The 22932-nt window shown below is 41.5% G+C and overlaps 1 protein-coding gene across 5 annotated transcripts in view; it reads right to left on the bottom strand.

Moving 5' to 3' along the window:
- Positions 1 to 22932, bottom strand: part of ATP8A2 (ATPase phospholipid transporting 8A2) — a 295095-nt gene that overhangs the window by 113768 nt on the left and 158395 nt on the right. For all 5 annotated transcript variants that reach the window (XM_072326477.1, XM_072326474.1, XM_072326472.1 and 2 more), the window contains one exon: positions 22409 to 22519. In XM_072326477.1, coding sequence (XP_072182578.1) covers positions 22409 to 22519 — 111 coding nt within the window. The remainder of the gene's footprint in view (positions 1 to 22408; positions 22520 to 22932) is intronic.

The following is a 22932-nucleotide window of genomic DNA, read 5'->3' as shown; positions in this document are numbered from 1 at the left end:
TCTCAGTCCTGGTGAGGCCACATTTAGAATACTGTGTGCAGTTCTGGGCTCACCAGGTCCAAAAAGGACTGGGATCTCCTAGAAGGAGAGGAGGGCCGCAAAGATGGTAAAGGGCCTGGAGCATCTCCCTGTTAGGAATGGCTGAGTAACCTGGATCTGTTCAGCCTGGGGAAAAGAAGCCTGAGGGAGGATCTGATTAATGTTTATATCTGAAAGGAGGAGGGAGGGAAATGGATGAGGCCAGGCTCTTTGCAGTGGTGCGTAGTGATAGAACAAGGAGCAATGCCCTATAATTTGAACACAGTAAGATTCATACTCACACATATAAGAACTTTACAGTAAGGGTGATGCAGCACTGAAGCAGGCTGCACATCTCCATCTGTGGAGATATTCAAGACCTCTCTGAACAGTTACCTGTGTGACCTATTGCAGGGAAACTGCTTTAGCAGGGGGGTTGGACTCAATGATCTCTTGAGGTCCCTTCCAACACCTACAGTTCTGCAATTCTGGGACTCCTAAACTAAGGTGAAATGGACAGTTGGCTCTGAGACAGTATTGTATGTGCTGACCCAACACAGCGAGCAAGCAGAAAAGAGAGCTTCTCTTTTGGAAAGACTCTCCAAAAGAGAGAGGACAGACTTTATGGCAGACTGGCAGTATTTGCTACCAGCTACCAGCTACTTCTTACACAACATTTTGCAAATGAGTAAAAACTCAAAACCAAATCTAACTTATGCACCCTCTGAGAATGAAGATGTTTTTAAAGGACATGTAGATATAGTGCTTAGAGACATGGTTTAGTGGTAGAATTATCAATGCTAGTTTAATGGTGGGACTTCATGATCTTAGAGATTTTTTTCCCAACTAAACAGCTCTGTGATTCTATTTTCTATCTCCTAAGCAACTTTCCAAAAAAATTATGAAGAAAAACAAGCCACAGACAAACTTATCTGAAAATCTGGCAAACACATTAATTGTGGCAATACTGTTTGTATGTGACCTCGAAGCTTGGTCAAAAACAATGGGAAATTTGTATCCTGAGTGGAACTGCTGCGCTCTATCCTTGCAATATTTCATATAATCAGAGTAGTTTGGACTGGAATGGTCCTCAATGATCATCATGTTCTACCGCAGGCAGTGTTGACAACCACCAGATCAAGTACTAGATCAGGCTACCCAGGGCCCCATCCAGCCTGGCCATGAACACCTCCAGGGATGGAGCATCTGCAACCTCTCTAGGCAGCCTGTTCCAGCCCCTCACCACCCTTACTCTGAGTGAAACCTTCCTCTGACATCCAATCTAAATCTTCCCTCCTTTAGTTTAAAACCTTTCCCCCTTGTCCCATCACTATCTACCTATGTAAAAAAGTTGATTTCTCTCGCATTTATAATCTCCCTTTAAACACTGTAAGTTCACAATAAGGTCTCCCCACAGCCTTCTCTTCTCCAGACTGAACAAGCCCAGCTCCTTCAGCCTGTCTTCACAGGACAGGTGCTCCAGCTCTTTGCTCCACATCCTTCCTGTTCCAGGGGCCTCACAACTGGACACACTATTCCAGATGCAGCCACACAAGGGTAGAACAGAAGGGCATAATCACCTCCCTATCCCTGCTGGCAGCTCTTCTTTTGATGCAGCTTAGGATACCATTAGACTTCCAGGCTGCAAGTGCACATAGCTGGCTCACATTGCTTTTCATCAACTAGGACCCCTAAGCTCTTCTCAGCAGAGCTGCTCTCAATGACCTCTTCACCCAGTCTGCATACACGTCTGGGATTACCCCAACCCAAGTGCACTTGGGCTTTGGTGAACCTCATCAGGTTCATGCTGGCCTACCTTTCAAGTTCAGCATGGTTTCTCTTAATGGGAAGAGTACAGAACAGGCAGTTGACAGGTACTCATTCTGTATTTGCAAATATCCAGCTTTGTAAATGTTGTAGGTCTCCTATATGCCTTGCCTGTGTAGCAGTGTGCAATAGCTGTACTTCTTCAGGCCTCATAAGCATTGTGGTTTATTTGTCAGGACCTACCTGACTAGTGAGGAGAAGGAACATTATGAACAGGATCCCAAAGAGTCAGTAAGGATGAAGGAATGACTCTCCTTAAATTACAACTCTACCAGCTGGTCAATAAGCAATCCTGAGTACTTTTCCAGCAATAGATTTTTACTCAATCTTTATAGAAGACAGGTCTGGTGACTTGAAGAAGTGGCAGCCCAGATCACTTTTCAGGCAACAATGGGAAAAGCTACTTGTTCTCAAGGATGCCAAGAGATAAGAGAGTAAGTCTTGTAATCTAGGTGTCATGAAGATTTCTCCAGCAGCATTTAAGCTATGAAAATGTCTCTTCATACATAAGGCCCACAGCTAAATTGAAATCTGGTACCTTGATCCCATATAGTCCAATGCTTCAAGCTATCTTGGCAGGCTTTATGCCCTCAAACATCCTCTTATCTTGCATCTATATCCACAACACAGGCTCTCACTCACTCTAAAAACAATAAATTCATTTTTAATGGCATTTCAGTGTTTTGTTGTTGTTGTTGTTTTGGTTTGTTTTTGGTTTTTTTTTAAAGACAAATCATACTTGGTCTACCCACACCAGGTACAGTGGAGCAGACGACAGCCAGCTTACTGATCCTCAGGGTGCTAACACTGAGCAATACGGACACAAAGAACTGACAGACAGAGTATCTATCAGTTCTCCAAAACTCACCAGAGACCCATCTGGAATTAAACAAAAGAAACCACTCTTTTACTGCATGTGGCTCTCCCAGCCTCCACTTGCTCAGGAGTGCTTTCTTGATCATTTCAACTCCAAATAGGATATCACAACAGACACTGATTTAATGTTGAATTTAAGGGTACTTCTTCCATACTGAAGCACAACAATCACCTAAATTAATATAAAATGCAGGTTGCAAGTCCACAGAACAAGTTATCCAGACTATCATTTCAGTATAAATCAGGCTTAGAGTGCTCACAGAACATTTGGAACCAATTTAAATGGATTTACAATCACATCACAGTTAAACCACTGTAACTTCCTTGTGTAGTCAAGCTCATATGGCAGGCAAGTGAATGTTTGTTTATAGTTTGGATGACTACACAAGGAGAGAGAGGATGTCAGAAATAGCCTTTGCTTCACTGCTTGGGGATTTCAGCACTGAAGGTTGAGAGGTGGGGGAAAAAGCTTATTATTACACTTGTACTACTCAAATATTAGAAGAAACCTTAAACCACTTTACATTGGGATCTGTCTCAGCTGCTCAGCTCCAGCAGCAGAGAATTTATCAGCACATTCAGCCATGGCCAATGACTTCTATAGAAAAACGTCCGGAAGCTGCACGCAGGCTTTTCTATCCTTAGGAATACAGCTTTTTTTTTTTTTTTTTTTGCTTTTTTTTTTTGCTTTTTTCTTTTATTTCAGGTAAATTATTAAATACGATCAATGCTTTTAACTCCCAAGCTTTTCTTTTAGTTTTTCTCGATATATCCAGTTCCCTAGGAACGTGATACAATCCATTTCTCACTGCCATGGAGTAGGTTCCTCGGATACTTTTAAGATAACAAATAGTTACTTGCATCAATCATCCTGACCTTCAGAGATTATTATTTTTTTGTTCCACTGTCGATGCTGGAAATAACTCAGAGGAAAAGCCCCAGCCTCAGAAATGCCCTTGTGTGATACAGCTAATTCCTGGGCTGCACCAAGACCATAGCAAGGGGCTGACATTCAAAGGGTTGATCTTCGGCAACTTCTAGCAATCCCAGACAGCTGTCCTCTACCCTCTTTCTGTGGTTAGTATCAGGTTCTATCACGAACACGTGTTCCTTTTGCTGAGATATTACTATTAGAAGACTACTGTACATATTAATCTTGAAGCAAACAGGATTTGACAAGTTCGGAAATATTTTCTAAAATGAAAACTACAGCAGCTGGATTTTAATCATCCCAACTAGCCCACAATCAGCTTGCCTTCCTTTGGGTTGAAATATTTCTCATGCTGTTGAAACAGAGCAGAAATTATTTCAACCTTCAGCTGAAACAGCCGTCTGCCCGCTCCTAGAACAACAATGTGACCACTGCACTTCTTCTCCAGGCTTAGATGGTAAGAAACAGATCACAAGTGTGAAGACTGGCCATTATATTCCATAAAAGCTTTTACCTTCTGCCAGTGCCAAAGACCAGAGATTTAAGAAAGTGAGGAGTCACCAGGGCTCCTGCTGGATAATTTCTCACAGAACAGGGTACTTCTCTGAAGAAATCAGTTTATATGTACATGATCTGAGCACATACTCTGAAACTCCAAGGTTCTTATGATTAAAAAAAACCCCAAAGAGCAAAGCACCTGGAGTGACAAATAAAAAGCACTCATTTTCTATGGCAAGTTCCCAGTATCACATGTACCTGGATATTATAAAGGTAACTTGTAAAATCTGCAGGCTAAATGCTTTTAAAAAATGAAATGTTCTTCTCAAAAGCGCTGTATTTAATTTCCCCCTGAAATTAACAGAAGAGAAGAAGGAATAATACCAGTTACAGGCTTGTGAGAACTTCAGACGAAGTCAAAAGACAAGTGAAAAGTAGGACAGGGGAAGAAACTGGCGAATACACTGCAAGAGCAAAAGGGCCCCCTGGTCAGCAATGGCTGCTGAAGAACGCACGCACATTTTCTGATAAAAACTGACTTATAAGTTTTCCACAAAGAGTTCTGTAGTTTAATAATTTAGCCCATGGATGATGCTTTATTAACGGCATGCATCAGAAGTTATCACCGGAAAACTGGATAGAAGCCCAGATGTCTGGTTTAAGATCGTTTTTATTCCCTACATTTTCAAAACATCACATGGGGCTTTAGCTGCACGACTCAAATGAACTTAATGAGAGTCATGCAGCTCTGCCTGCATATACCGCTTTGAAAATAGAGAGGTACTGTTTTGGGTTCTGGTGTTCTGAAGCTCTCCCTGGAGCGATTTAAAGCTAGTTTCCCCTCTCAGTCTTACCTCCAAAGGTCTTCCACATTTCCGACCACTGTGTCTGGCAGATAATAGCTGAAAACTCCAGACACCTCATTTTTCAGTCTCATTCATTATACATTCTAAGACAGAGCTTTTGTAGAACCATGAAGCCAAACAGCAAACAGCCAGTCAACTAAATTCAGCCAGTTGTGCATATGTGCGCAACTTAACAGTCTGTGCAGAAAGTTGCTACAAGTCAGAACACTACTGTGGGCACTGAGTGGAACTACACTGAGTATCAACATGTGTCATTTATTATGACTGATTACTGCTGACTGGAAGCCATTTTAATACCCACACATAATCAAACTTAATGTAGGTTCTCCAGGTTCAAATTATAACATGAGTATATACAGCGTATTACACACCACACAAATCTCCACTGGAAACCCCTGCAGTAAATCACAGTTTAAAAAAATCATACACGGTATGGATCAGATTATTAATTTACTAATTGTTTAAAAACTCATTTTGTAATCATAGAATTGATTGGCTCAGGTTGGAAAAGACCTTAAAGATCGAGTCCAACCACAACCCAACCACAGTACCCTAACTAACAACCCTCCGCTAAATCCCTGAGCACCACATCCAAATGGCTCTTAAACACATCCAGGGATGGTGACTCAGCCACCTCCCTGGGCAGCCTATTCCAGTGCTTAACTACCTTTTCTGTAAAGAAGTTTTTCCCTATATCCAACCTAAACTTACCCTGGCACAACTTGAGGCCATTTCCCCTCGTCCTTTTACCTGTCACCAGTGAGAAGAGACCAGCCCCGTTCTCACGGCAATCATAAAATCACAGAATGGCCAGGGTTGAAAAGGACCACAATGATCCAATGGTTTCAACCCCCCCTACTATGGGCAGGTTTGCCAACCACCAGACCGGGCTGCTCAGAGCCACATCCAGCCTGGCCTTGAGCGCCTCCAGGGATGAGGAATCCACAACCTCTCTGAGCAACCTGTTCCAGTGCATCACCACCCCCGAGTGAAAAATAAAATCACCTTTCAGGTTTTTGGAGAGCAATAAGGTCTCCCCTCATCCTCCTTTCTCCCAGACTACACAGCGTCAGTTCCTTTTGTCACTCCTCATTGTTCATATTCTCTAAACACTTCACAAGCCTTGTTGCTTCTCTTTGGATCTGCTCCAGCACCTCCATGTCCTTTCTGTATTGAGGTGCCCAAAAATATCTTTCAAGCGAAAGTTAACCATTTTTTCTAATGGACAGGGGGCCTCCATACTTCATACAGAACTGTAGCACGGGAACACCTACAGGAAAAAGATTATCTGAGTCCTGCAGACCCTTTCTTACTCCCACCCTTTCTGACCCGTGGGATGTTTCTATCTTCTTCAGCTCAGTGCTGAATCAGCTGAGGAAACCTCAACGACAGCGGGTGAAATTGAGGCAGAAAAGATTATGTGAGCAACACTGCTGCGCATTTTGTCTGCTAAGCATGAGCAGCATACACTGCCCATTTCCTCAGCTCCTGTGATTATAGAGAAACACACCTGGCACTGAGGGCGGGATTTCTCGTGTATAACCAGAAGGTGGCCTTTCAACATGAAAATGTCATTATCCCATATATCCATCCCTCTCACATGCATATTTCCTTCCTAGGAAAAAAAAAGTGAATCATCTTCAAGTTGTTATCAATGGTTTTCTTTCAATACCAACAATTTACCTTTAAGTTTACATCATCACAACATAAAGCAGAAAACAATACACCGAAGGGACTGCAAATGACTTGTTACTGTAGAAGAACTTGTCATTCTAGGAATGACGGAAACACTGAGATGGCTTCACTGTTTATCCCACACTTTCAGTAGCACAAAGTGCAACTAGTCTGGCTCCATGAGATCAGTTTTTCTGAGTCTGTAGATATTCTTTCTAAACATCTTACTTGTACCACAAAAAACATCAGTGACAAACCAAGTTCTTGCTTCAGATTTTGAGAAACAGCCACGACTAATTCAAATACTAGAAATATTAGCTGCAATATCCATGTTTCACTCTACTCCTTTTAAACTTTCATTAGCAACTAATTTGTTTTAAAGACAAGGGATATTGGGAATTACCAAGTCTGACACACTGCAACTATATAGCCTCCTGCTGTACATACAACAGGGATTTCAAAACAATTTGGGAAACAGATTAGGCAAGAGTAATGCAAACACAGAAACAGCTCCTCTTTGAGAAACACATCAAGGACACAAAGGGATGTGCACATTCAAGTGAGCTGGTTCAAGAATGCTTGTCAGGAAATAGCTGAAACCCAAGGATCATTAGAAAAATACCTTAAGCTATTAATTCTCAAAATGAACTGTGCTGGAGTTCCAGCAGCTTGAAATACTAGAGAAAACCTGCTTTCCTTTTTGCAGCACTATTTTTTTTTTCCTACTCCTTCCCCAGCACAGTGGAACAACTGTGTCTTCGATTTCCTTAAATATACCACTTTTGTTCAGAGCAGACAGAAAACATCTTTGTGGATGGCAAACCAAGATACCTTAGGTTGGCACATACTCAAACAAGAGCATTCAAGTTAGGCTGAATCCTCTCCCGCACTGGAAAGAGCAGCTCATAAGCACTACAGAACCACATACACATTCCTAAGACAATCCCTTATAAACTCTAATTGCAGCTACATCAGAGATGAGCCCATCTCAGATCGTGCAACAGCGAGCACTTTGACTGCACTGACACCAACATGAACCATCTCCAGAAATGCAACTTCCTACAGCAGTTTGGCAAAACAGATGATTAATGATTTGGGGAACAGGTTACAACAAAAGCTTAGAATGCAAAAGGATTCTTTCGCTTTCTGCAATAAATGGTTTTCTGCTTATTAATTCATCAGTCAGAATACCTACTGTGTATTGCTACAAAGCCAACGTGCTGAACACTCAGCCCTGTAAGATACGGTGCCACTCCCCTTAGAGACATCAAAGCACCATTGACACTGAAACAGCTTTTTTTACAAAACAAACACATCGTTTAATAGTTTCTAGCTTGTAAAAATAGCTTTTTTTTCTGCTGTATTTCAAAGCTGAGAGACACGCTGCCAAGGCAGAGATGTGGAATAAAAACGGATTCTGTATTTTACTGCCTATGCAGTATTTCAAGTGAAAAAAATAGATTCAACAAGCATCATCTCCTTTATGGTGTTGCTGCTCCCAGCACAGGAGCCAGACATAACAGTGCTGCCTTGGACTGAGCTGAAGCCCTCCGGAAGATGACACTGCACCAGGCCCAGGCACCCAGCGGAGGAAATGGCCAACTGTCTCAATTTCTGTCAGCTGCAGAAGCGCTGGCAGGAGCTGGCAGTAGTTTTTAACATCCCAATACCTTGAAAGATCTGTTCTCATTAACAAAGTCCACGAGACCTGGCTGGGAGAATTTTGCAATTGCAATGGAAGCAAGAGCTATTTAAATGCAATACAAAAACCATTCTACTAACGGCATATACACCAGGTCCCACATAACTTTCTGGAGCAGGATACAGACTCACTGCAGGCATTTGCTGTGACTGATGCCAGTAGGTGAGGGGTAAAAAAAAGCAAAAAACAACACAAAAACCAACTTCAGCCAGACAGGTGAGGGTCTATTTCTGCCTATTTGCTGGAATTATACAGTGATTACTTCTGTTCAAACCAAAGAGAGCTGACATTTCCTCCCCACTTATAGGAGTTTCCAGACATAACTCCAAATAGAGAAATACCATAAAATTAATCGAGCCTCATTACTTTTAATATGACAGTAAATGCGGGAGTGTTGCTAGATTTTGTACTATAGAAGCACATGCAGTGGCAACTTTCCATGCAGGATCTTTTCTTGCAAATGAGAATTTTATCAGATGCCTGAGCACAGCCCCAAATGGGTTTTACTGTACCTGGTGTTTTTATCATTCACTTTTACTCTGAGGCTGCAACAAAACACATTAATTTGCTTCTTTGTTAAACAGGAAGAGCAAACGTACTGATCGGTCTCAAATGTCAGTGCAGTAAAAGCAAGGACTGGAAACTTCTCAAGAGCATGATTTCCCACCCATCAGAGAAAGAGGTAGAAAGACAGAAACAAAACAGCCCAGACAGACACCAATACTCAGACTGCAATACAGCCCTCTACATGAGGAGCGACAGGGAACAACCAGATGAATTGCATTGTGTTTTTGAAGAGCAAACCCCTCATTTACTGATCCAGCAAGCTGCTGTGTAGGAAATAAAGTCAGACTTTAAGAAGCAAAGCTTGAGATCATGCCTAGCAGAAATACCTTCATGCTCATGAATATTTCCCACCAATCGTAGCTATCCTGAGAGTAAGAAGAACACACAGAAATAAGCATCGTTCATTAGAAACCATGTAGGTAGCAGTAAAATATTGAAGTGTCAAAAAGAGCAGACTAAAAGCTCCATTAATCTTCCACAAAGCAAAAAACGTTAAAGAGGCCATCTCTGAAGAGGCAACAGACTGTTTCCTCAAGAAGAGAGTGAAGCTAAAAGGAGACTTCATGTCTGGCAAAGTATCCCCCAGACCAAACAGGTCATGCACACCCCACAGCAACTCTCGGCAGACCACCAGTGCTCTCCCCTTTTCACAGTGCCCAGGAATGGAGGCATTGCCAAGGCTTCCCTGTTAATCAAGTCAGGCACAGATTTCTAGTCCTAACCTGTATTTTAGAGTTCTACCATCTCACTCATGCCTTCCCTTGAATGTATTTCAGCAATCACAGGCAACTTGAAGAGACTGGTAAGTCTTATGTCTTGAGACCCTCAAAGCAGGTAGAGTGTGCCTGCTTCTTCCCTTACATGTACCACTCCTACCTTCTTATGTCAGCTCAGCATTAATCAGGAACTGCTTGAAAAATATTATCTTTTTCCAGACAAGCCAACTCTGCCAGGAGTTTTGCTGTTATCATTTTATCACTCCTCCCTTGCAGGAACACCTTGTATTTTAGCACACACCAACTCCTCCTCTCTGTCCAGATGGCCTAATGCGCATTCTTAAGGGTTTTTCCCCCCCTCCATATCCCACAAATCACACGCCATAAAATCCAGTGCTTCTACATACATTCTCTTAAAATTATGGCCTCCAATGATTTCCAAGTTTTTGAGAGATCACAGCTTCTCTGAGCAAACGAGCACCACGTGACAGACCTGTGGAAAAGGCTCCACATCCCTCAGTCCCCTGGGATCAGCCTTCACTTCTCAGTCTCCTTTTCCCCAGCTCTACGTATGGGATGCCTCTCAGTCCAATACACAGACTGCTCAAAAGGAAAAATCCAATATAGCCACCCCCCCCAAGCAGTTCTGGCAAAAATTAGGAGGAGCACAATGAATACCAACTCACCACCTTCTCACCTGCCCTACCTCTGAAGTTTTGGGTTGCGTCCGCAGATACACAAGGACACAGCCCTACAGCAGCTTACTGAAGTAACAGGTATATTTCTGCCTGAAAAACCCACACTGCTGCCACAATAATGGCTCTAACTCCCATCCAAGAACTCCTGTTTGCATCAGGAACTTGATCTGCCTCAACCCCAGCCTCATAGAGCATCCTGCAGGCAACACTGGTGTCTGGGCAAAGGAGGGGAAAAGGAACATGATCGCAGGGAAAAAGGAAGACTAGAGCGTCCATCTTAATGGCAGCATACATACACACTGGGTTAAGGCACAGCCCCGGTGTGGGTTCAGGTGATGGTGGAAGCCCAGCCCAGCCGTGCCATGCACACACATCATGTGGGATGGGCACCTCTCAAGGGCACCTCGATGGCAGGCACCCAGTGCAGGACCCACCTCAACATGGCTGGACGATGGCACTGTGGAAATCTTACCCTGAAGTGGAACTGCTTTGAAAAAACAGGAGGGTACAGCACCTTGGTTGCCCATCCCTGTATCTCATCACAAACCAGGATGTGTGAACAGGCACAAGCGCATTTTAGGAAGTACAAAACCAGTGCAGTTTTAGTGCTAACAAATGCCAGCTGACACAGAGCAGAGGCTGACAGTCACTTTGCTCAGCCTCTCCAGACACCTGTCACTCCTCAGCAGTGAAAGGGAGTAAAGGTCAGAACACCGTTAGCAAACCCAAAGGACAGATTCACTTTTCTACCTAAATTGAACTTGACAGGAACCATCACCACAAATAATGCTGAGGGCTCAGGTGTTGCTGGTTAATGACAGCTTCTGCTGCTACAAAGATAAGTATTACACGTAAATTTCAGGCATATTTTAGTCAGTTAATATTAATACGCATTACGAGAACGATGACAGGACATACTTGGGAAAACAAGCTGCAAATGATTTACTTTGAACATCTGTTCAGAAAGACACACTGTAACTTACGAGTTGCACTATTACTAGGCAGCTTGATTTACTATTTCTATTGCATTTTAATATGTTCTAAACATTATTTTTTTAAAACCAAGACCAAGGAGATGGAAAGGACAACAATGAGCTCTCTAGACCACACACATGAACAAAAGCTTATAAATAGAACAGCTATCTGCATTTTACTTAGAATCTCAATGAAAACCAAAAACCTGTTTGAGACAGGTTCCTCAAATCTGCTGCTGCTCTATGTGCTGCCACCACAATCTACTGAACATCAACGCAGCTACCCCCCCCCCCCCATCCCTCCCCACAGGAACAAAGCCCTTCAGGCCACTGAGAAGCAGTAATTCCTATACTCCTTCCCAGCCCAAAGATCCCAGCTCCCTTTAGGAGGAAAATATCTCTGAGTTGACACACTGAGCAAAGCGGTTCTTGAGCAGAGAGGCTGTAGAAGTACATGTGGAAGCAACGCCAATGGTGCTGCGGGTTGCATTGTGGACTGATCACACACATGCACAGAATCACACAGAATGGCTCAGATTGGAAGGGACCTCGAGGATCATGAATCTCTACCCCCCCTCCACCACAAGCAGGGCTGCCAACCTCCCCATTTAATACCAGACCAGGCTGCCCAAGGTCCCATCCAAGCTGGCCTTGAACACCTCCAGGGACGGGACATCTGCAACCTCCCTGGGCAGCCTGTTCCAGGACCTCACCACTCTCCTAGTAAAGAACTTCCCCCCTGACATCCATCCTAAATCTTCCCTCTTTCAACTTAAAATCATTTCCCCTTGGGCTGCTGTTATCCACCCTTTCAAAGAGTTGACTAAACTTGTGGGATCATGGCAGATGTGGGCTATTGTTATTTATTTTAAAAGCCTGGCCGTAATGTGACAAAAAAATTTGGTTCAAGACCCTGAAACTCAAGGAAATAAAACCTTCAAGCCCATGTTATAAACCATTTTGTTCTGCTTTCACAAACATAAGCTACGTGTTTTACTCTAAGTCCTGTACGCATGCTTAAACTAGGATACAGATGCTTTTATGAATCCCAAAACAAAATACTCTTTCTAGTAGTTAATTAGTGAAACTGGTTAGAGGTGGCTGTTAGATGATTTTTGTTGCTTTGTTTTGGGCTTTTTTGTACGTGTTCTAATCGTTAGTGCTCATCCAAGTGAAATGGCAAAACTGTTTTCTTGCAGGATTTAAAAACAGAGCTTCTATTCACTTAAATTTGTTCCTCGCATTACCTTCCTCAGGTTACAATCCCAAAGAAAACAAGAAGCCCCACAACAGTCAGGATAAACTCAGGTCATTACATAAACACTGTAAAAAGTTTTATACGCATGGGTAGCAAACTCAAGAAGGCTATTTTTGCCCCAAATCCATTGACAACACATTTCTGAGCTAGTGTTCAGGAGGTAGCTGTAATCATCTGTGAAGCAATATTAAGGCCGGAAAGCCACGAATGCATCAATAGCATGCATCTGTCTTACGGATGCACTGGAAAATGGGGCTGTTGAAATGCAGTGTTGAAACATATCCTATGCAGACGAACACACTTTTTTTTTCCAAGAGCACATAACAATAAACATGATCCTACCACATGGCTTGGAAAAAACACACTCATTTCATCCCAAGGAACTGGCAGGGAAGCAGAAATTGTCTTCATCTGCCTTCAGTGGAGCTGCTCATAGCAACGAGCCCCAAATTTCCAACAACAGGCTCAAAGTTAGTTTTAAAACAAACATTTTAGAAGTAAATAAAATTTACTATTTCAACCATTGACAGGAGAAAATAGAGAGAAATAAAGAATGTGTCCAGTTTCACAAAAGCATGACTCATTATTAGATTTTCTGCCACGTTCCCAGCTCTCTGGCCCTACTTGAACTATGCTTTACACAAGAACTCCAAATCTCTCCTCTTTTCCAGGCCAATCACTGCTTTAAATAGCACTTTAACACAGAATAACTGCAGTATAACACAGTATTAGGGCTGCTCCAAAGTTAACGCCTCCTGCTTTGTGATGTTGGCCCGTGATATCAGTGGCAGATGTTGGTGGTACAGCAGTAGAGGTGGAACCTTCCCACCAACATTCTGTTACATGTTGTTGTGGTGTGACAGATGGCAGCAGAGTGGCAGTCTGACACAATGGTGGCTGACATGGGAGTGCAGAAGAAGCAAAGATGTTTCTCCATGTGGAGAAAATGGCATCCAGTGATGTTCATCAATGCTTGCTGAGCATTTATGGAGACCAAAGAGTAGATGTGAGCACAGTGCGGTTGTGGGTGGTGCTTTTCAGCAGTGGTGACAGCAGCAGTGAGTGCAGATGCAATCAGATGGTGCAGATTGTTATGAAAACGGTGTGCAGGTTCCTGTTTATTGCTGGCAAAAGTGCACAGCTAATGGTGGTGATAGGGTTGAAAAACAGTGTTTTGTAGCTGAGAATTTGCTCTATCAGACAGTGTTATTGTGTTCTTTGTGTCAGCTGTAGTTTCCATGGGAATAAATAGGAGGCATTACTTTTGGAGCAACCTATGTCCACTGCTATCAGCTTGAACACCTTGACAACAAGTTACTCCTTCATAGGACTTATCTGTCCCCTGACAGACCAACGCCATCAAGCTGCAGTAAATCATGGAGCACTCACGCTGCTGGGGCTGCTTGTAGTACCAGTGGCTCAGAGCTTCTAAACCAGAGAATTAAGCTAATTGTCAGGCAGTCACTTCGGACAGCTCTATCACCACGCTGTCATTGGCAAAATGTATCCTCATTTGTATTACCATTTGCAGACTGAAGTCAATTGCTGTGAAATACATTTAGAACTCATAGCTATTTATAGCACCGAGGTACAGGTGAAGAGAAGAAAACCTTGCACCTACTCCATTGCAGCCCATGGCTTCAGGCCAGTAGAAAGAAAAATAAAACTTCACAAATAAAAAATAAAAATGTACAGAACTTTACTTTGCTATTAGCTATTCCCACATAAATCAGGAATGTCGCCCCTAAAGGAAGTCTATTTATAGGGATAAAGGCCAGATATAAAGAAAACCAGTACAAGCCCAAGATACGTTTATAATAAGCTGTATTTTACATTTATGTATACTTAGATATAAAAATAATACTTTGATATATATCTATTTAAATACATACACATATAGTGATATGGTATTGGATTTTAAAATAGCGTTCTCAGAGTTAACCTCTACCACATCACACACATTGCTAACATCAGCTTGAACACATTGAGCACAAGTTATTTCCTCACGGGGCTTATTTGCCCTCAAAAACTTTTCTATCGAATTACAGCTCAGCCATCTTTTTACCCACAAGTCAAACATATGCACTGCATTGTCCTGGCTGGATAGGTTTGTATTTTCCAAATATGCACATTCAGTTCTGGGTTCCCCAGGTCAAAAAAGACAGGGATCTCCTAGCAGGAGTCCAGTGGAGGGCCACAATGATGATAAAGGGCCTGGAGTAAGGAAAGGCTGAGTAATCTGGGTCTGTCCAGCCTGGGGGAAAAGAAGACTAAGAGGGGATCTGATCAGTGTTTATAAATATCTGAAAGGAGGTGGGAGGCAAATGGATGAGGCCAGGCTCTTCTCAGTGATGTGCAGTGACAGGACAAGGAGCAATGGCATAAAACTTGAATGTAGGAAGTTCTGCACTATCATGCAGAAAAACTTCACACTAAGAGGACAGAGCACTGGAACAGGCTGCCCAGGGAGCTGTGGAGTCTCCTCCTGTACAGACATTCAAGACCTGTCTAGATGCTTACCTGTGTGATGTACTGTAGGGGGCCTGCTTTAGCGAGGGGGATGGACTCAGTGACTTCTTGAGGTCCCTCCCTTCCAACCCCTGTGATTCTCTGACGTATTAAACTACTTTTATTTCTTTATTTATTTAATCACTGACCTTTGTATAGCTTTAATTTCCCTCTTAAAATCTTCCACATGTTTTGATTACCTGGCCCATATCACACAACGTCCTAACAACACAATCCATTTTCACTGGTAAGAACGTTAAACTGGAAAAGCATTTACTGATGACAGAACTGGAGTTTTGAAGCACACAGTGCTCAGGAGGATGTTACTGTTTCACGTTTAGAGAACAGCGCTATTATTGCTTTGTTCTAAGTCCCCCAAATTGAAAAAGAATAATGGATGTTTTCAAATCAAATTAGGCAAAAACTTTTGAGGAAAAAAAACCTTCTCCTTCATGTGTATGAAGTTACACAAAGAACGGATCGAGTAGCTCTGAACATATTACTTGCCCAGTAAATAACATTGCAGATACTCTCTGGCAACACGCATTGAACCTTCTACCTAAGAGATTCTGAGACCAAGCTAAGGAGCCACACTTACTACTTATATTTTCAATCTTAGAAAATTACCATATCTGTTGCTTATAAGGTGCAGCCAAGGCAGTGCCCTTAACAAAATAAAATGAAGTAAAATAAAATGAAATAAAATAAAATAAAATAAAATAAAATAAAATAAAATAAAATAAAATAAAATATCAATGCTAGAATACTGATTTGATCGCTTCTGGGTATATTTGAAAGAAAATTCTAAACCAGCCATTTATTAGTTGAGTCAATGTTATTTTCAGTAAAGATGGACTGCTCTCTAATGATTCACTGTGCAGTATATATTACTAAAAAAGAAAGGAAAATTAGCATCGATTTATCTTTGTGACTGATTGATTCCTTGGAAACTCTTGGGATTAACATACTCAATTAGGAATCCAAAATCCAAGAAGTCAATCATGGATTAAAGTTGATGAGACCAGCCTATAAGCAATTCTGACAATTTCTTCACACAACGGGGGGTTGAAATAAGGAATAAACTGTCAAGGGCAGCAATATGAACTATGAGCTGTATGAGCTGTAGAACAACCAAGAAGGAATCAGGATGTATTTTTAAAACAAAAAATAAACACATCTGTAGCCACTATTTGCATAATTCTGGATTAGGTTGTGTTTTGTGATATCTCTGGAAGTCTGGCAGGCTATTTCCAAGATCTGACTTCTGGAACTACTGTTACAAAAGGATGCATTATTGCATTGGAGCCTACGATGAGCTCTTTTAGGGGTGGGAGGGGGGCAGTGTCCTGTGTTGCCCCAGGCTTTCTGCTTCTGTGCATTAAAGCTGTATGTTAAGTCTGAAACAGTGCATGAGAAAAACGGGCACATAAGGCCAGTTTTTCTTACAATGATGGAGAAGGATGAGAGTCACACACGTGTATTGCTTCTCACAGTGTGTCTATCACTGCACTTTCCAGGTCTGCAAGGTCTTTATTACAACTTCCACAAGTTTTCTGCGTCTTTTAAACTGACCAGCACTGCTTAAGTTGGAGGATTTGGATTCCTGTCTATTTATTTATTCATTTAAAGTTTCAAATACCAAATGGACAAGAAGAACAAAGGGACCTCTCTTTCTGCCGGGGTTTAGTTGCCTAGCTATCTATACATGCCAACACAGTAATGCTTCTGCTACTGTGGCATATCTGACAATCCTACACTGCTCTCCGCAACCACTGAGCAATCCATAAATGCCATCTAAATGGACACCACAGAGGTTTCTCCTAAGCACCTGAATTTACACCTGCCACCTACCTTAAGGACACTGAATCCCACCTTTTTTTGCATCTGAAAGCATCTGTCCATAGTAAGTTATTGACCAGGGCTATGATGAGATGTCAAATAGCTGAATTTTCAGGTTACTGCACAAACAGAAATGGAACACATTCCTGCTTTGTTTCGTGATACAGAATTGCTATAAGGCTAACAAACTAACCTAGCATAAGCACATAGAAGTAAGGAGTATTAAATGCCCACCACAGTATTTCAACACGCAACTGAATCATTTGAATCTGTAATCATGACAAGACAACTAGTTGCCTGTATTACTGTTACCCCTGCTCAGGAATTTTACAGCCAGATGTTCTTAATCTTAGCCTAACACTGGGGGGAAAATATTGTTCTGTTATCTTCTTACAAAGTTGCTTTTTATGACAACACTTATTGCGCTCCAGTCCTCAACGTACTCCAACAATCCCCAGGCTTCAGGTTTTCTGTTGTTTGGCTATACCTCAGAGATACAAAGCCAATTGGAAACAGAAGGCATGGTGATTTAAGTACAAGTCGGATTGTATAAATCAGGGAATAAGCACACAGAAATGTCAGAGCTGTATGTTTTTAGTGTCATGTCAGATAGACAAATTTCTGCATGCTGTTTGGCTAACAGGACTAGAAAGAACTCCTGTGCCCACTGTCTGCATTTTTAAACAAATCTGTTTGACAGGAAAGCATAAAAACAAGAAAAACAAGTCTCACGCAGCAAGAAGAACAGATCTCATGTAGGAACATCTCATGTGCACTTTCACAGCTTGTGCTATCAGCAAGTCTGAGTGGAGACCACCAAGAGCACACAGAGCCCTTCACACCATCACAGTCAGACCATGTTGCACTTGTGACATCCCTGCTTATTTCAAAGTTTGCCTACCAAAACACTGTGTTTACTTGGAATTTAATAAGATCTGAAAATTCAGCTCTGAATTAGAAACAGAAACCCTATTATTTTGTCCTTTAGTATGTTTAGATGCTCCATGCTGGATGTGGCCCTGGGCAGCCTGGCCCGGTGGTTGGCAAACCTGCACATAACAGGGGTTGTAGGAACTGGATGATCTTTGTGGTTCTTTTCAGCCCAGGTCATTCTACGATTCTGTGATACAATGATTCTGTGGTTTATCTTGTTTAATACTGCTCGGGTGTAGGTTAAGACTTTCACTCTCAACTGCCATAAAGAAATGGTGTTCAGATCCAGGCCTACAGTTTATCTCTGGATATATAAGGCAGAGGGAAAAAAGAGTTACACGTGCTATACACTCCCCCTCTATTTCCATTCACTTCTTTTTCTGTTCTAGTTGAGCATCACGACCCTCCACCGCCAAGCCTTGACAGAGGGACACAGATATTTAATTATTACACAATATGCAATACTCAGGCACTCTGTGCTTAAGCAGGTTTCAGATGAACAACGTGCTCCAGTGAGGTACTGAGCACTGCTTTCCTGCACACCCTGTGCTGACCTGAAAGATATCTTCCATGCTACTGTTTCCCCAGAACCATCCCCAAATGCCTTGAACTCTCACCTGCTATTACTGATATCACCTTTCATCTTGCTGTATTTCTACTCCTCCAAGCATGACATGAAAGCAACATTCCTGTATTCTTTTACATTCAAAATCAGCTGTATTTCAAAGTTCTGATGTCATCGGGACAACTTTATATCATCTCCAGTGAAATGTATCAGCTCAGCAGATGTGAAACAGATCTTTTGTTTCACTACTCAGTTTAAAGCCAGCTACAGAAGTAATTCTATGAGATGGTGTTATGTAATGATGCGCAGGTATTTGTCTCTCAAGGCCTAAAAAGCCATTACCTTGCAGCTGATCTCCTGTTTAAGGTAATCCAACAGTTCTTAGTGCACACTGCTCTAGCAATGTAAGAAAACAAAAAAGAGAGCTCCATACTGACATTTCACCCCAATAGGCATCTTAGTAACTTTCTAAATTACTTAATTTCCAAGGGTAAGGACAGCATCCCTGCCTGTAAACATCACATCCAAGGGCTCCAGTGTGAACAAGGAACTACAACTAAAGAATTTTGGTCTCCAGGTCCTGTTTTTCTCGCTTAGATTTGAATCATTTCATTGAGTTTTACACTCTGTAAAAGCAAGGGGACAAACTGAGAGAGTGTCAGTTGGAGCACCCCAATGAAGCAAAGCGGAATCAAAGCAAAGAGAAATCAAATCACAAAAAAGGGCAATACCAAGTTTCCAGATTCTGTGCTAAACCATAATCTCCAATATGACTGTTAGAACTACTTCAGAAGTTTCAAAACTCACCTTTGCGATTTTAAAGTTAATAGTAGGAAGATCTCATTTTAAACCAAACAAGGGAAAATGCAATTTTTGTTTCATTTTCTCTGTAATAATCAGGCTGTCTTCTGTCATTAGCTCTCTAGCTGCATGAAATCCCTACGCAGATACATTTCAGTCACTGGAAAGGCAGCTGAAATCAAACATAGTTTACAGGGCCATGTGTCTTCTACAAGAATTGGCCACTGCAGGAAGAGAAACATCAGCTTCAACCTGGGAGCATCACTGAACAGTAAAGCCCGTGATTACAGTTACCTGAATACACTTTCCACCAAATGCCAAATTCTTTATTTTAATTACCACTTTTCCCAGAAACTAAAGGAAAAAAATCACAAAATCAGCTGCCACAGGTTGGGTTCTCCTGGTGTATGAGTGTTTGGTATTGAGATGCACTTCTAAGTGTGGCACTTCTAAGTGTGGCACTTCTAACTGTTGGTATACCAAACTCGAGGTGCCAGGAAAGGAGGTATTCTCAAGGTATTCTCAAGTGCTCATCACTGTTTAATTAAATCAAGTTTAATTTACTCTTTTACACACACCTCTCCAACTTTTGCGTCCAGATATTTTGTGTGCTGAAGTCTGAGTACCATTTCTGTTCTGTGACACTTATAAAATCTCAGGTTAAAAAAAGTTATGATGAAGCTCCAGTGCTTCACTGCTGCAAAGTTCATTTCCATAAGTCTTATTACTGTTATTCCTCGGGTGTTAAAGCTTCATTGAAATAACGCAGACACAGTAACAAAGGTATAACTGACAGTCTGTCATATTGACCGATGTGCTTTTTGATTCAACTTTATAAATATTTACTCAGTGCAATCCCTTAGAAGATCAAGTTAGAATGTAGTTCAAGTCCAAATCCCCATCTCATTATAATGTTAAAAGAATACTCCCCGTACACCACACATCCAAGCAGGAAGTTCAGGTAAATACTGAGCTTGTCCAGAGTACTGGGGAGCAATCAGGAACATAAAACATGCACTAGCAGCAGGGCAGTAGCACTGGGCACTGAACCACTATTATCTCAAGCTGAAGAATGGATTCCTTTGGGGAGCTTCTTCCATACCACAAATTGATCAGTGCTTCAGAGCCTCATGGCAGAAATACAGAATAACTCAGCTTTCTCTATGTAAAGCTAAAAACAGAATTGGAGACCTTTTCATCCCCCTCAGACCTGCAGTATTCCCAAACTGGGGTCTCTTCAGTTTGCAGTCACTTTGGCTAGTTTTATTTGGTTTTGGAGGTAAAGTTCCTCAAAGCCACTAATGAAACAAACTCACCATAGGAACTAGAAACAAACTGAGCTCTACCCACCACTGTGGTTGTAGCGATTTCATCTTTCTGTTGCTTCACCTCCCACAAGCCTTAAACTTGCTCCCAACTTGTACACACAGAGGAGTCAGCAAGGCATGGGGCTGAAGGCAGCTGCACATTTGCAGTGTTGGAAGGAACCGATTCCCACTCTTACTCAGGGGAGTCAATAGAGCCAAAAGCTCATGTCCCTCAGCACAGCACACAGCAGAACTGAACACAATCTAAGGCAGCAAAGAGAAGGGAACATCTGACCTTACATCCTCAGAGCAGACTTGCATTTTATGCATCATATAGCAACATCTAATAAAATGCCTCCCTGCAGAGAGATGATTAAGCTGCCTCAGGTTGGAGGTCCCAGAGGCTTTCACCTCTCTTCAACCTCTTGCCCAGCTTCTCACAGGGTAGAATGTAATTTAGCTCTCCACTGAAAGTTCAGCACCAAATGTAATATTTGAGAAGCAGGATTTTCGAAAACACTTTTCCAAATGAGAAAAGAATTTTAGAGGGAAAATGACAATCACGGAGCTGCTAAGTATCTTCCTGAGTTGTTCAGGGAATGCTACTTCCCACACTCAGCAAAAACCCCACTAGACAAATACCTTTTCTTTACATTTTTCTTTCACAATAATGAGTATCTCTGTCGTCTCTGATAACACTTAAAAGCCACTGCTAAAAGGCATAACTTGTGATCAGCCAAAATCAAGTTAAGGATCATTTCAGAAAGCTACGCACAAATCAAATCTTAATTATAAGCATAATTATAAGCATAAGCATAATAAAATTGCCTCAGAACTGTGGAAGTGGCCTCCTCGGTAGTGCAAGAACACAATTGTGAGATTTCAGGAGCGAGGCTAAAGAAGTGGAATACAAACAAGGACTGGATTCTTACAATATAGAAAAAACTTCTAGACTTCATGAAGTATTTTACGGATATCAGACAACCATCCTGTGCAACCACCACAGCAATACACTGTCATTATTTTGACAGCATGTTTTCATCTATACTGAAATTAAAACACCACAAGGTTAAAGCTAATTCAGAAATAGTTAACAGAGGAAAAATTACATGAGTTAACGGAGAGTAGCTGTTCTCTAAGAGCCTAACAACATGCATTAAAGATGACTGGACCCTGAGGGAGATGGATATTCACACACTGACCACAGTATGATTCACTGAATAATAAAGTATTACTTACTATCTGCTAAAATGTACATAGCTGGTTGCCTAACTATAAGTGTTCTAATTTTCTAACTGTTAACCACATTCATGACTGCTAAATTGTAGAAACAGAGAAATGAATACATACACATATGGAAATACGTGACAAAAATTCCACAAAAAATATAGAATTTGCTTTTTCAGCCCAAGAGACCAACCCACTGAGTTCAAGTTCCACTTGTATCTGAACAAGGCAACAAGAAACAATAAGAAAGATTCCTGGCCCTCCTTAAATTTAGACTGTAACCTGAAGCATGAGGTCACACTCTTATCTAAGAAAAATTACATTGATTTCATAGTATTATTCGACCTCCTTCAAAACCCAGTTTGATTACTTGACTTCTTCAGGCAGTGAATTTTACAAAATACAAGCAGTTATGTTTTAAATATTACTAAATCAAATCACCTGATTTATGTTATTATTTCACTGGTACTGCAAGGCAATGCAAGAGTTTGTAAATGGGCAACAGGAAAAAAAAAGCCTGCTCTTTTAAATAACCAAAGCCAACTAATTTCAGCTTTTCCTTCTAGAAAGAAACGAATTGAAGAGTAAGCACCTTTAAAGCCCATCCCTTTTGTTACTCCTACCTCAATAATATACAAAACCACGTTCTTGTAGAAGCAGTAGAGTATGCACTTGGTAACTCGATTGTAACTCCAAGCTCCATGGACCAACAACAGCTTCTCCAAGTAGGAAAACTGAAAGAGAGAAAACAAGTTTATACACGTAAGAAGAACTGTTTGATAAAAAAAGGTGAGAGTGAATTCTCCCACACGCCAAAAAGCCTCAGATCAGCTACAAAAGCTGCTGGAGCACAATATCTGAATATTTCAGCAGCACACGTATACAAAATGTATGTCCTGACACTTACTATTTACTGGACATCTTTCCTGGCAACAGAGCCTAAGAAACACACCAGGTGTCCTGTCTTTGAACAGCAAAAAGCCTTCAGGTTGTATTACTACCCCAGTAGCGAAATCAGGCAGGGTTAATGTTATTAAGAATAAATGCAAACTCTTAATTTCATGGTCAAAAATTTCTACATTTACTGTTCAGCACGTGTGAATCTGAAAGGTTCTTGGACATGAAGGCAAGAACACTACTTGCTTTG

Source organism: Excalfactoria chinensis, chromosome 1 (assembly GCF_039878825.1).
Source record: "Excalfactoria chinensis isolate bCotChi1 chromosome 1, bCotChi1.hap2, whole genome shotgun sequence".
Lineage (NCBI taxonomy): Eukaryota > Metazoa > Chordata > Aves > Galliformes > Phasianidae > Excalfactoria > Excalfactoria chinensis.
Note: the sequence above shows the minus strand (reverse complement) of the source record. Positions and strands in the feature narration are given on the sequence as shown.